General features: G+C 47.9%; 1 protein-coding gene across 22 annotated transcripts in view; it reads left to right on the top strand.

Moving 5' to 3' along the window:
* The first annotated feature begins 1158 nt into the window (after positions 1 to 1158).
* The window catches only part of NFASC (neurofascin), a 201101-nt gene continuing 190121 nt past the window's right edge, over positions 1159 to 12138 (top strand). For 21 of the 22 annotated variants that reach the window (XM_050762345.1, XM_050762304.1, XM_050762356.1 and 18 more), the window contains exon 1: positions 1159 to 1267. In XM_050762345.1, the coding sequence (XP_050618302.1) occupies positions 1161 to 1267 (107 nt within the window). In that variant the 5' untranslated portion in view covers positions 1159 to 1160. The remainder of the gene's footprint in view (positions 1268 to 12138) is intronic. The other variant, XM_050762308.1, reaches the window with a different exon arrangement.

Here is a 12138-nt window from a genome sequence, read left to right as displayed (position 1 = left end):
AGTTCAACCTGCTGGTAACCCAGGACTTTCTTGGCAAATCCTGTGATCCTTCAACTTGACCATATTAGAAGATTCTAGTAGTGGTGAAATCCAAAAATCTTAGGGCCCATCTTAAAATAGCAAAGTAGTTTTAACTAGGCACTGTCAGATGCATCTGGGCTTTCAATTATTACTTGGGCAGGTTCCTTGAACTTTGGTGTTCTCATCCAGAATAAAGGACAGTGGTGCCAGGGTAGGAGCTATGAGCACAGAGAAAGGAACTAGTCCTTGAATGGGGCCACAGAGGGGTGCTGCAGGGCACTGTAGTTTTGGATGAGGAGCTGAACTAGAAGCTTCCAAGTACTCTTCCAAGACTAAGATTCTATGATTCCCTAATTGGGATCTTTCCACTATTTCAGGTGATAATTCTGAGCTCAGGTCCTGTGCACATTAGTCAGGACCTAATGTAGTCTTCATGTCAGAGCTAGAAGAGACCTTGGGCGACCACCCAATCAACTTTTCATGGTTCAGTTGTGGAAACTGAGGTCCACAGAGAAACGTCTTGCTGTCATGTCAGATAGTTCTCCAGCCAAGACTGAGGCCTGAGTCCCCCTAGGACAGAGGAAATCTCTCATTTTTAAAAGAAAGCCCCTCACTGTTAATAGTAGTCACAACCTCTCACATCCCCGAATCAGGATCCAACGACTTGCCAATCAACAAACTTTACTGGAGAGTTTACCACAAACAAGTCTCTGTGCTAGGCCCTGAGAACACAAGCTGTCCAGCAACTTCCTGCTCCCTCAAGTCACAGTCTGTGGTGGAGGGACAGACACGCGATCCTGCTGGGGCTTCAGTGTACCTCCTCCTGTGTGTTGTGCACGTAGTAGGTGCTCAGCGAACGGAAACGGGGGAGACGAGTTGTTATCACTCTCAAGGCGAGCCTGCAAAGAGAGCTCAGGTGAAAAGAGAAAGGAAGATTTTTTTTTCCGGCCCTGGCTCTGCGCACCCGCTCCCCAGCGCGCCAGGCGGGGCTGCGTCCGGAGCATCCTTCCCTCCGCCTCTGTCCTGGTCCCCGCTCCGCGGCCGCTCGGCGCGCGAAGGGAGGGGCGTGGGGGCGCGCACGCAGGCTGTCGGGGGCGCGCCGGCCGCCCGGGGACGCGCACGGGCTGGTCTCTGCCCTAATGCGGCGGCTGGCGGCGAGAGGCGCTGCAGGGGACGCGGGGGAAGTGGCGGCGCCGGCAGCGGACAGCTCAGACAGCGCCCAGGGCCGGAGCCCGAGCTCTTGGAGGTAGGCGAGCGCGAACACCGGAGAGATGGGGGTAGAGAATCATGGAAACCCACCTAGCGACACCCCCTTGTTCCCGCCCTCCTCTCTCTGTCTCCATCCCCTGACCTGTCCCCCTCCCCCTCCGTCCACATTCCCATCCCTTCCCCTCTCCACACTGTCACCTGCCCCGAATCCATCCGATTCTGTCCATATACCCACCCCATCCCCGTCCAACTACCAGCCCCTTGCCCACCCCAACACCCTTTCTATCTCGTTGGCCGCGTCCCCTCCCCCTTCCCGCATCCTCAACCCTTTCCCTTTCCTGTCTGTCCCCGCCTCGTCCGTGAGCCCTGCCTGCCCTTGTACTTCTGTTTACCTCGACACCCCGCTTTGGATGACCCCATGCCTCCTATTTTTCCTACCGCACACATCAACCCCTTATTGCCTCCCCTATTCTCTTACCCATCTCATGCCCCTACCAATTGGTGTCCTGTCTCTCCATTCGCTCCCTCACAGTTCCTGTCCTCCCCCAGTCCCCCTGTGCACGCCCTGTCCCAGCCCCTTCCCAGCTGCCTCTTGGTGTCCTCCCGCATCACAGTCCCTCTCAAGAACCCCGCCTTCTCCCTGTTTGGCTGTTAGCTGGCCTGACACCCGTCACCTTTCCTCACTGCCCTTCCTGGTGCTGTATGGAGCCACACAGCCTGTACTCAGCCCTCCCTCAGTGGTCCCTGGACCCTCCTTCCCTGCATGGGGATCTCAGTTGTGGAATATAACCCCTTTCTGCGTATTTGATCCTATTTGTGGCTTGGGGAAGAAGAATGCTGGGGGTTAGTAGGCCTCTCTCTTATGTTCCTCTCCAGCCATGCAGCTGCCCCGGTCCTCTAGCTGTTCAGGTTTGTTTCCTAGATGAATTGGGGGAGGGGGTGCTAGGCATTGGGAAACTAGGATGGGGAAGGGGCAGGGTCCAGGGGAATGACTGAGCAGACTCCTCCTAGGGCTTGGCCTGAGCCCTGATGTAAGGGCCTGAACGAGGAACCCTGCTGGAGGGCTGGAGAATTTTGGATTTTAGAAAAGATTCTGCTTCAGCCTCCAAGTCAGCACTTTGGCATCTGGAGCTGTCATGAGTGTGGCCCATGGGCTGGGCCAAGAGTGGGCAGAGTGCTGAATCACCTAGAATCTGGTCCCCATGGCAGCCCCCATCCTGTCCCCAGCCAGGTTCTGCTCCTGACTCTTTCCTTGGCATTTTGGCATGTGGTGTGTGTGTGTGCACATGCATGTGTGTGTGTGTGTTGAGCAGAGATGCCTCCTCCCTCAGTGTGGGGGAGAGGACGACAATACGCCTTTTCTGCCTGCCTGTGTCGCTGGCATGAGGGCCTAATATGTCTCATCTACCCTTGGAAATGTGTTGGGCCCTGCTGGGCCGCAATCAAATCTCCAGCAAGGCAAGGGCAAGCCACAGGGCTTTGAGACCTGGTTAGACAGGAGTTTAATTGTTTGTGTGGATCCAAAGCCAGGCTCAGAGCCCACAGAACTTAAAGCAATAGGAGAATAGCCCAGGGAAAATGTGTGTGAAGATTGGAAGCCTCTGGGGATAGGGGCCATACCAACTGTGAGGTGGGGGCAGTGGAGGAAGACAGGCAGAGATCTATCCTCCTTCTGGTTTGGGGATGATTGGATGTGGTGGAATTGCATTGCAGGAAGAACTGAAGGAGATCAGGGGCCTGCTAAGCAGCTAATACATTTCACCTTTTGTCTTGACTGAGCTGGCACTTCGGAGGGAGTAATTTCTCCCCTTGTCTTTGGATTCAACTGAAGGGGTGTGTGTGTGTGTGTGTGTGTGCGTGTGTGTGTGTATATATATATATATATAGAGAGAGAGAGAATTATGCTGCCAATAAGGAAAGAGGCTCACTCCCACTTAGCCCCAGAAATTGTGGTTGCCACTGTGAAACAGGGAATGGCAGCCCAATTCCTGTCTTGGGGGCCTCAGACGAAACCCAGAGGCTTAAATTGGGGCATTAAGAGCAAATTGCAGACAGACCCTGTCCCTTCTCTGCAAGGCTTTCTCACTTTAGGAATCCAAGTGGTTGGACTCCTTCAGCTCCTATGCAGTAAACTCTGAATGGGCCTCAGGCAGTGCCGGCAAGGGGATGTGCTGCTGGGACTGGCTGCCCCTTGCTTTGTCACCCTTCTCCGTCCCCTCTCCAGCATGAGTTGGGGTGGGGCTGGAAGCTTTCCCTGGCATCAGTGCCTCAGGGCTGCCAGCTTTTCCTGGTACAGGGAGAAAGCATCACCTGCAGCCGTTGTTGAGAGCTGATTGGGTTAAGATTCTGATGTTGAAATGCTTGATTGGAGCTCAGGTGAAGTGGGGGATTCTGATAACAATGTACATATTTCCCAGTTTTGTGCAATGAATCTCACCCCTCACCCCCTTGTTTGGCATCAGAAAGACTACGGAGAAATAAACCAAGGCACATGGAGGGAGGAGCTAGCTCCCCAGAGAGCCAGAGCAAGACCTTCCAATTGTACCTAGCCAGCTCCCTGTGGGCTGCACTGGCTGCATTCACAAGGGCTGGTTCTTTCAGGCACACATTGAAGAGGTGGCTGAGAGCTGGGGGTGGGGTTCTGGCTTTGCATTTCTGAGGTGGGTGGGTCAGAGGAGGGTCTGATTTCTGTGGTGAGTGAGAGACAGGATACCAAGGCTCTGATCAGTCTATTGCAACTTGTTTCCTACCTCTGGCTCCACTCTTCTCCCTCATGCTTTTTTGGAGGCCAGAGGCACTCTGAGATCTTCAAGATCATGCAGGAGCTGTGGTGTGAGAATCATCCCTTTGTCTTTAGAAAAAGAAATTCTTAGGAAGTCAGAGAGGGAGAAGTAGAAAAATTCAGTTCTCAGTCTGTTTGACTGGGGTGATGTTTGGGGTGGGGAGGGGAGAAGTGAGGGGAACATAAGGCCAGTTTCATATTTACTCATTTAACGAAGATCCATTAATCCCTACAGTGTGGTGCTCTGCTAGGTGCTGAGACCATAGAGATGAAAAGTAAGCCAGGGTCCAGTCTCTCCGAGCTCCTGGGCAATGGAAGAGGAAGACAGGTGATCAGACAAATAACATAGATAAGCTTGAGCGAGAGCACCTGGATAGGGATGTTACACAGCCAGGTCTTTAATTCCGGTGGTATCAGCACCCTGTCCTCCACAGCTATGAAGAGGGCTTGGCTGATGCTATCCTGGATGGTAGCTCAGGGCTGACCCTGAAGTTGACTGTCAGGAAAAAGGTAGGAGACAAGATGAGGTTCAAGGTGTTGTCAGATCCCCAGCATGAAGGGCTGGAGGGGGGATGTTCTGTGTGTAGCTGAACCCAGCTAGATGCAGCTACAACCTGATAGGGGAATAACCGGAGGGAGCTCTGCAATGAGTTCAAGGCTGCTTGACTTTCCCAATCCCATCTTCTAAGCTCTTGGATTTTAGGGGTAAAGTGTGGCTGGATATGCTTAGAGTGTCAGTGAGTCAGAGGAAAGAGGCTCTGGGAGCTATCTGTGTGTAGGGAAGACGCACAGGTATATGCTCAGACGCAAGGCAAGGAAAAATATTGTGAGCCCTGCTGTGTGTGAAAGGATTTGACATTATGGGAAGGCCAGAGTCAGGTGGGAGCCATTGACGGGGAGGGGAAGTTGTTGGTAAGCTGGAGAGGTCCTTAGAAGCTATGCACTTGACCACAGATTCCCACAAATATCGATAGCTGAACTGGGAAATTAGCTAAGGAGAGAGACTCTCAGTTTCATCTGTCTGAGTAGCCCCTCTTTTCACCCACACACCCATATTTGTTCATTTCATCAATGTGTCCTGAGCCTTTGAATCTGTTGGGAACTGTGCAAGCTATTGGGCGTGTAAGTCAAGTTGGAGACACAGAAATGAAACGAAATTAAAACTCAGCACAAGAACTGCTGTAATTGAGGTTAGATGAATTCCTGGCATTGTAGGAGCATGGCTGAGGGGTCATAGTGGGCAGTAGGATCTGGAGTGATTGCACCAAACTGTCTGGACAGACCCCTGCCTTGGCTTGAGCAAGTTGATGACAAACTTTGGACACTTACAATGCCCAGCCAAGGCCCAGGCCTAGCTGCAAGGGCCCAGGCCCAACTGTAAGGGCAGATGTTGGATGCATATGGCCTGGTCCCTGGACTGCAGAAGAGGGCCTGGGAGTTAATGGTTCTGCTGGGTGCTTGAGTAGGCACTTCCACAGCTTTGCTGACCCAGGATATTGGTTAGATTGTGCCAGCTTGAGAACTCTCAGGCCACTCTTTTTTCATTAGGACTTGAGGCAAGCCGGAAAAAATAAAAGTGGCATAATAACAATAGTCATCATTATCAAGTTCTTTCTATGTGCTAGGCACCCCACTCTGTGCTTTCTATGCATCATTTCATTTCATCCTGAAAGGGTTACCTACAAATGAGATATTGTTAGGCTCCTTGTTTCACAGAAAATGGCAGATTCAGAGAAGCTGTTACTTCTTGAAGATTACAGAACAGGTGAGTCGCAGAGCTAGAATCTAAACCTTTATTTATTTGACTTCAAAGCCTATGCTCCTCTCCCATATATTGTACTGAGCCCCACCTCCCACCCCACCACCCAACCCCAGGTAGAAAAATAAAAAGCTGCATGTTTTATCCACATGCACAAGGCTTTCTAGGAAAATCTGTTAGAAGGACTCAGTTAAAAAGCATTTTAGAGTGCCTTACTTTATTCTGAAAGATACAGAAATGTGGTTCCTGCTTTCAGATAGAAGAAATAAGACTGAGACATGTAAAACACCTTGAGAACAAGACAATACAGGGTCTAATTAAATCTTCCTTGGTGCCTCGGACCCTGGACAGTAAAATTCCAAAGAAAAGCATGATCTGTTAGTTAGATTCAGTTGTTGGAGTCACGGAGGTGACACGGCATAGTAGAAACCATTCAGCCTTTGCGATCAGACAGATCTACATTCAGACCCTGCTTCTTCCACTTGCTAGGTGCGTAGCTGCAGCTCATCTGCAAAATGGGGATATTAATATGAACCTTGCAGGGCTGTTACAGAGATTAAATGTGAGAGGATAGTGAAAGGCCCAATGTAATACTTAGCTGGCAGTAAATATTCATCCGATGCTAACTGCTGTTCACAGAGGTGGTGGGAATGGAACTGAGTCTCGAAGAATTGGCAGAATTTGGATATGGAAGAGAAGCAGAGAGTATTCTAGATGAAGGAATCATCAGGTGTATAAGCAAAAACTTGGGTTCAGATTCTCTGGGAAAGAAGTGACCTCCTCATCCTGCCTGTTCTTTTCTACCCTCACCCCACCTTCTCCCTGGTCCATGCAGCAAAGTCTTGCAGGAAAAGGACATCATCATAAAAGGTACGAGGGGCCTTCAACTTCTGGCCCCGTTGTTAGATGGATTTCTTTCTCTGTAAAATTAGAAGATTGCTGCAAGTTCCTGTCCCACAGTCCATGTTTTTGGGATTTATGTCATTGATTAATTTCTTGTCCTGGCTTTCCTCTCCCACATACAGTGCCATGAAAAAGCTGGAGTGCCTGGGGCATGGTGGGGTCATCCCCTCACGTCCCTATCATCCCCTCCCAGCTCCTGCTGCTCTCTTCCTCCAGGAAGCAGCTGTCTTAGCATCTGCCTTCTCCTCCTTCACCTGCTCCTCCTCACGCCTCCCCTCCCAGACTGGCCCGGCCCCTCCTGAAAGGCCTCCCTGGCAGCCCCTCTCCCCCTTATTATGATGCTAATCATGTTGTTAATTTTTTTGAGATCCAGAAAGAAAGCCCCAATCTGTTCTAATGAATTTAATTAGAGAGGGGCTTGGAGAGCTTCAGAACCTCTTACCGGGATCACAATAAACAGAGTTAACGAGATAAACACCCTGGGATCAGCCGCTCAGGGGTTGGAAGGAAGGATTTCCCAGTCAGTCCTAGAATAAAAAAGTCCTTGGCACCCAGAGTTGGAGGAAGGCTGCGTGGACAGTGGTCCTCCAAGTGAGTTCCCTTTTGGCCTGTTTCTGCTTGCCCCACCCAGCCCCACGTACTTAGCTTCATACGTAGTTCTGACTTGAGGTGGCAGATGAACCTCCTAAGAAGGTCTGATTATTCTTATCATCATCACCAAGCACCTGCTCTTTGGGTCAGGGGTACCACATCTTCTTCTGGAGCAATGTGGAGGCTTATGAGACCCTGTCTCCTGCCCTATAGGTGGTAAGATATGTGTGTCCAAATATAAATAATATTTGCTAATTCCAGAAAGTAAGTGCTAGAAAGCTGACAGAAGATCACATTGGGCCTTTTTTTTTTTTTTTTTTTTTTTTTTTTTTTTTTTTTTTTTTTGAGACGGGGTCTTGTTCTGTCACCCAGGCTGGAGTACAGTGGCGCGACCTTGACTCACTGCAACCTTGCAATCTTTACCTCCCAAGTCAAGTGGTTCTCCTGCCTCAGCCTCCCAAGTAGCTGGGACTACAGGTGTGCCCACCACACCCCACTAATTTTTATATTTTTAGTAGAGATGGGGTTTCACCATGTTGGCCAAGCTGGTCTTGAACTCCTGACCTAAAGTAATCCACCCACCTCAGCCTCCCAAAGTGTTGGGATTACAGGCGTGAGCCACAGCGCCTGGCCGATGGGTCTTGAGATATCAAGACTTGAAGACTTCTTCCAAGACTACTAGAGAAAAACCATGTGCAAAGGCAGGACTATGCAGAGGATCTTTGATTTATGAAGGTAAATGGCATGGTTTGGGTGGTGGGTGCATGTAATTCAGTAGTGAGGGATGTGTCTGGAGCAGTATATGGAGACAAAATCATAGAGAACCCTGAGTGCTAGTCTTTACTCTTCTAACCTGGTTGCACTGCCGTCTCCCTGCTTTGCTTCTCTGAGCACAAAGGATGCCCAGCTCTGGGAAAGGCCTCCTAGGATGGGAGAGTTCTGGCCTTCATGCTGAAGGCCAGTTTAGGCCTTTCCTGGATCCAGTTTAGGCCAACTGGAGTGGATTGACCAGATGCTAAGTTTTGTTCTCAGATCTTGTGATTTTCTGGGATGAGAGTAAATGGCTGGCAGAGCAATTCCAAGAACTTTTCCCAGTGATGAAAATTCCCTTTTTCTTTACTGATGCTGGCCAATTTGCTTTGGCAGTAGCATTTTAAACAACTATTTGGTGAAAGCTCCAATTTCAGGGTCAGAGAATTTCATCACTCTTTTCTTTATATTACTAAGAGTTATCTGAGTTGTGTATTTGGATATGTGTGTGCATATGTGTGTGTGTGTGTGTGTGTGTGTGTGGTGCCTATGTTAGTAGAATTGTTCCAACTAGGTCTGTTTCTAGTTTTATCTTTATTTGCAATGTAAAAGTTATTAAATGTTTCTAGGCCTTTTTTCTTGTTCAAAGATGGAAGAATCTCCCCTATATCTTACTGTTTATTGACCATAAGCCAAATTATTTGAGAATAACAGGATGTTAATTATGAGGAGGTATTATAGCTATCTATCATTTTGACAGGAAGTATAATATTGAGATAAAATTTTAAGTCTGTCTCCCTGCCACCGGACTCTTGGAACATCTTGATTCGTGAGACCAGCCAAAGTTTTGTTTGGGGGCACCACCAATGTTTATGCTTCTTGTTACTTTTCCTAATCTGTCTGGGCTTGTGTGTAATTAGTAAATGACGTTAGTACATTGCTGTCAGGTGTTGGCTGACCTATATAAGAGAAATTTATATGCAAGACATTGTTGTCACTCCCATTGTTATAATACCCATTGTGTGGTATTTTTCCACATGTTGGAGGTGAATGCCTTTGTGGAGGAAAATGCCTCCAAGGCCATAGATGATTTTCCTATGCTGACGTAGGTAAGGACAGAAACTAGATATCTTTCCAATTATCATCACACACTGGGTGGAATTGAAGCCTTTGTCATCCACATTGGGAGCTAAACCAGGATTCTCTGCCTGGCCTCAGCCCTGGGATGTGCTCTGGTTTTGTTTTTGTAAGATATTCATTGCATCTGCAGTTATTATTTGAAGACCCTACTACGTGCATTGCACTTTTCTAGGTGGAAACTTGTTCTGAGAGAATCCTCAACTCAAAAAAATGTTAGAAATGTTTTAGTTCAAGGTGGTTATTTTACTAATCAAGAAATGAAGACTCAGAAGTGTGGCATGACTGACTTGTGGCTGCATGGTTGGTTGCTGGCAAAAGCTAGTTCTGGCAAAACCCACATATGAACCTGGTAATGATACAAGGTGATTGGTAGGTAATTAAGTTTCTAAAGCATGATCTAATCTAGAAGTGCTTTGGGATGTCAGAGAACAGAGGAAATCAGTGTAAATTAAAGTCTTTGGGGAAGGTTCTGAAGAGAAGTGGGGGTTGGCTTGGGCATCTAGAGATGGGTAGGGCCTGAATAGGCAAAGATAAGAAAATGGCATTTCTGGTGGGGAAAGGAGTGCCCACTCAAAGGGCTAGAAGAGGGAAACAGCTAGTTTGGTCAGACATGATGAATTGGCCAGGCTGGAACAGTGGAAGGAGCAGTCTGGGGCGAGACTGTAGCGAACCTTAGCTTGCTAACTGAGGAGTGACTTTTTTTGGAGTTGGTGAGGAGTATTTGAAGCTTCATAGCTGAACACTCTCTTGCTCTGAAGACAACAAGATTGTGGTGTTAAAAGAAGTGGGTGGGAAGTCCCTTTCCAGGCACCTGGTGGTTTCTGAAGGGATAGTTCCTTCTGAAGGGGCCTTTGGGGCAGAGGGAAGTGCTGAAATACACTAGGAAAGAGCTTGTCGCTGTCCAGAGTGCTGACCTGACCTGAGAGATTTTTCTCTTCAGTGATGCTGAGTTGGAAAGTAAAGCTGGGGAATGCTTAGAACCAGCCAAGGGATCTGGAGAATGATTCTGACTAGGACTAGGCAGCATGTGGGCTTTTTGTAAGTAAACTAGTTACAGTATCTGACTTCATAGTCCTTGTGACAAAAGCAAAAGTATGGAGAGACTGTGTGTCCACGTATACATGCTAAGATGACCCAATTTATAGCCTTGTGTTGCCTTAGAACGTTTGTGTTTACATGAGAATCCCAGCACATTGCTTCTTTCATTATGAAAATGCACACCCACTATTCAACATTCCACAGAACACCTAAAACCTACCCCAACAAACCAGGGGAGAACAGCAGAACTTCCCAGAACACCCTATTCATTACTTCACATGAAACATCTAAATGCTTTATATTAGTGCTGTCCAATAGAACTTTCTTTGATGATGGAAATGTTCTGTATCTGCACAGTCTAACATGATTAAGCCACTAAGTACATGAGCACTTGAAATGTGGCTAATATGACTGAAGAATTGAATTTTGAATTAAAATTAAATTTAAATCTCTACATGTGGCTAGTCTACTGTATTGGACTGCACAGCTCTACAGAGTCAGAATCTTTGACCTTTGCCACTTACATCTCCTTATTGATCCTCATACCTAAGTCTCTTTGACTTAGAGTAAAGTGGACTTTTGAGTGGGGGTAAGTTTGACAAATTGTTGGAGAAAGCCCCATACTGAATCCAAGCTGAAGTCTGCGTCTGGCTGTGAGTTTTGCCCTGACTTTCTTGTTTTCAAAATGAGAACAACCATACATGATGCCCTGCAAGTTTTCCATTCAAAGACAGAGAGAAGGCTCCTTGCATTCTGGCTTGGGTCTCAGGGACCTGATCTAAGACTTTTTGGAGCCTGGAATGGGAAAGTTATGTGGTGTCTATGGCCCTGAAAAGCTGGCTGTGGGTTGAGGCGGGGTACAAATAATGTGCTGTGGTGTCAGATGTTTGCAGACATCTCAGCAGGGAAAGGCTCCCAGTCCTGATCCATCTCCCATTGCAACTCTGTGTATCTTTACTGTCATCCCGTTTATCTGGTGTAGTGGACATGGCCCAGGGTGGGGGTACAGATGAACCTTTTTCTGTTTTGCTTTTGTTTTTCTGAGCCATTTTTGCCCAAGGAAGAGTGAGTGTTAGAAGTATCAAAGGGTGATAAATGCTTACAAATGCCAAGCAAGAGGTAAGTAATAATAATCTGTCAAAAGACTAGAGCAGAAAATTTCCATGGTGTTGGCACATGCCAGCCTCCGTAGGCCTGCCTAACCTTACCATAAACATGCTTGATTTCCTGTGTCTCTGGTCTTAGGCTTGCTATATATAAGTCTGATTTCCTAAACCAGAGTGCATGCTTTTTGAAGGTATTTCTTATTGTCTTCTTGTTTTCTCCAATAGAATCTCAATGTGCTGATGGTAATCCCTAATAAATGCCTGCTTGTGAGTCACTCTTTGTTAGCATGGAGCAGTGAATTTGACCCCTAGAGAATGTGTGCACATGAATACAAATAATATTTATTGAGCCCCTGCTGGGCATAAGTCTCTGTGCTCAGTACTGCGGGCAGTGACAAAGGAGGAGCTGAAGATGGTTGCTCCCAGTCTAATGGAAGAGCAAAGGCAGGCACATATGAAACACACACACACACACACACACACACACACACACACAAACTGATAGGGAAAAACAAAGACAAAGGCGGTACCAGGGATCCAGAGCTGCGGGTGGGGTGTAGGGTGCTGGAGGGGCCAGATTACATGTGTGTCCCTGTCTGGCCTCTCAAGGATTCCCTCCTTCATGAGGGAATGGCTTAGCTGGTACCAGCCACCTCCATGCCTGCAGTAACAGAGCTGCCTTTATGGTTGGTCAGGCAGCTTGCTCTCTCACTGGGCTATACGGAGGCAGGGCTGTCCTGAGCTCACCTCTCCTCTTCCATGGCGAAGAGCACTTTGAAGAGAGTAGGGACATTGAGGAAGAGGACTGTGGAAAGGGAAGAAACTTGTTTTTCTTTTTG

Source organism: Macaca thibetana, chromosome 1, assembly GCF_024542745.1.
Source record: "Macaca thibetana thibetana isolate TM-01 chromosome 1, ASM2454274v1, whole genome shotgun sequence".
In the NCBI taxonomy this organism is placed as follows: Eukaryota; Metazoa; Chordata; class Mammalia; order Primates; family Cercopithecidae; genus Macaca; species Macaca thibetana.
Note: the sequence above shows the minus strand (reverse complement) of the source record. Positions and strands in the feature narration are given on the sequence as shown.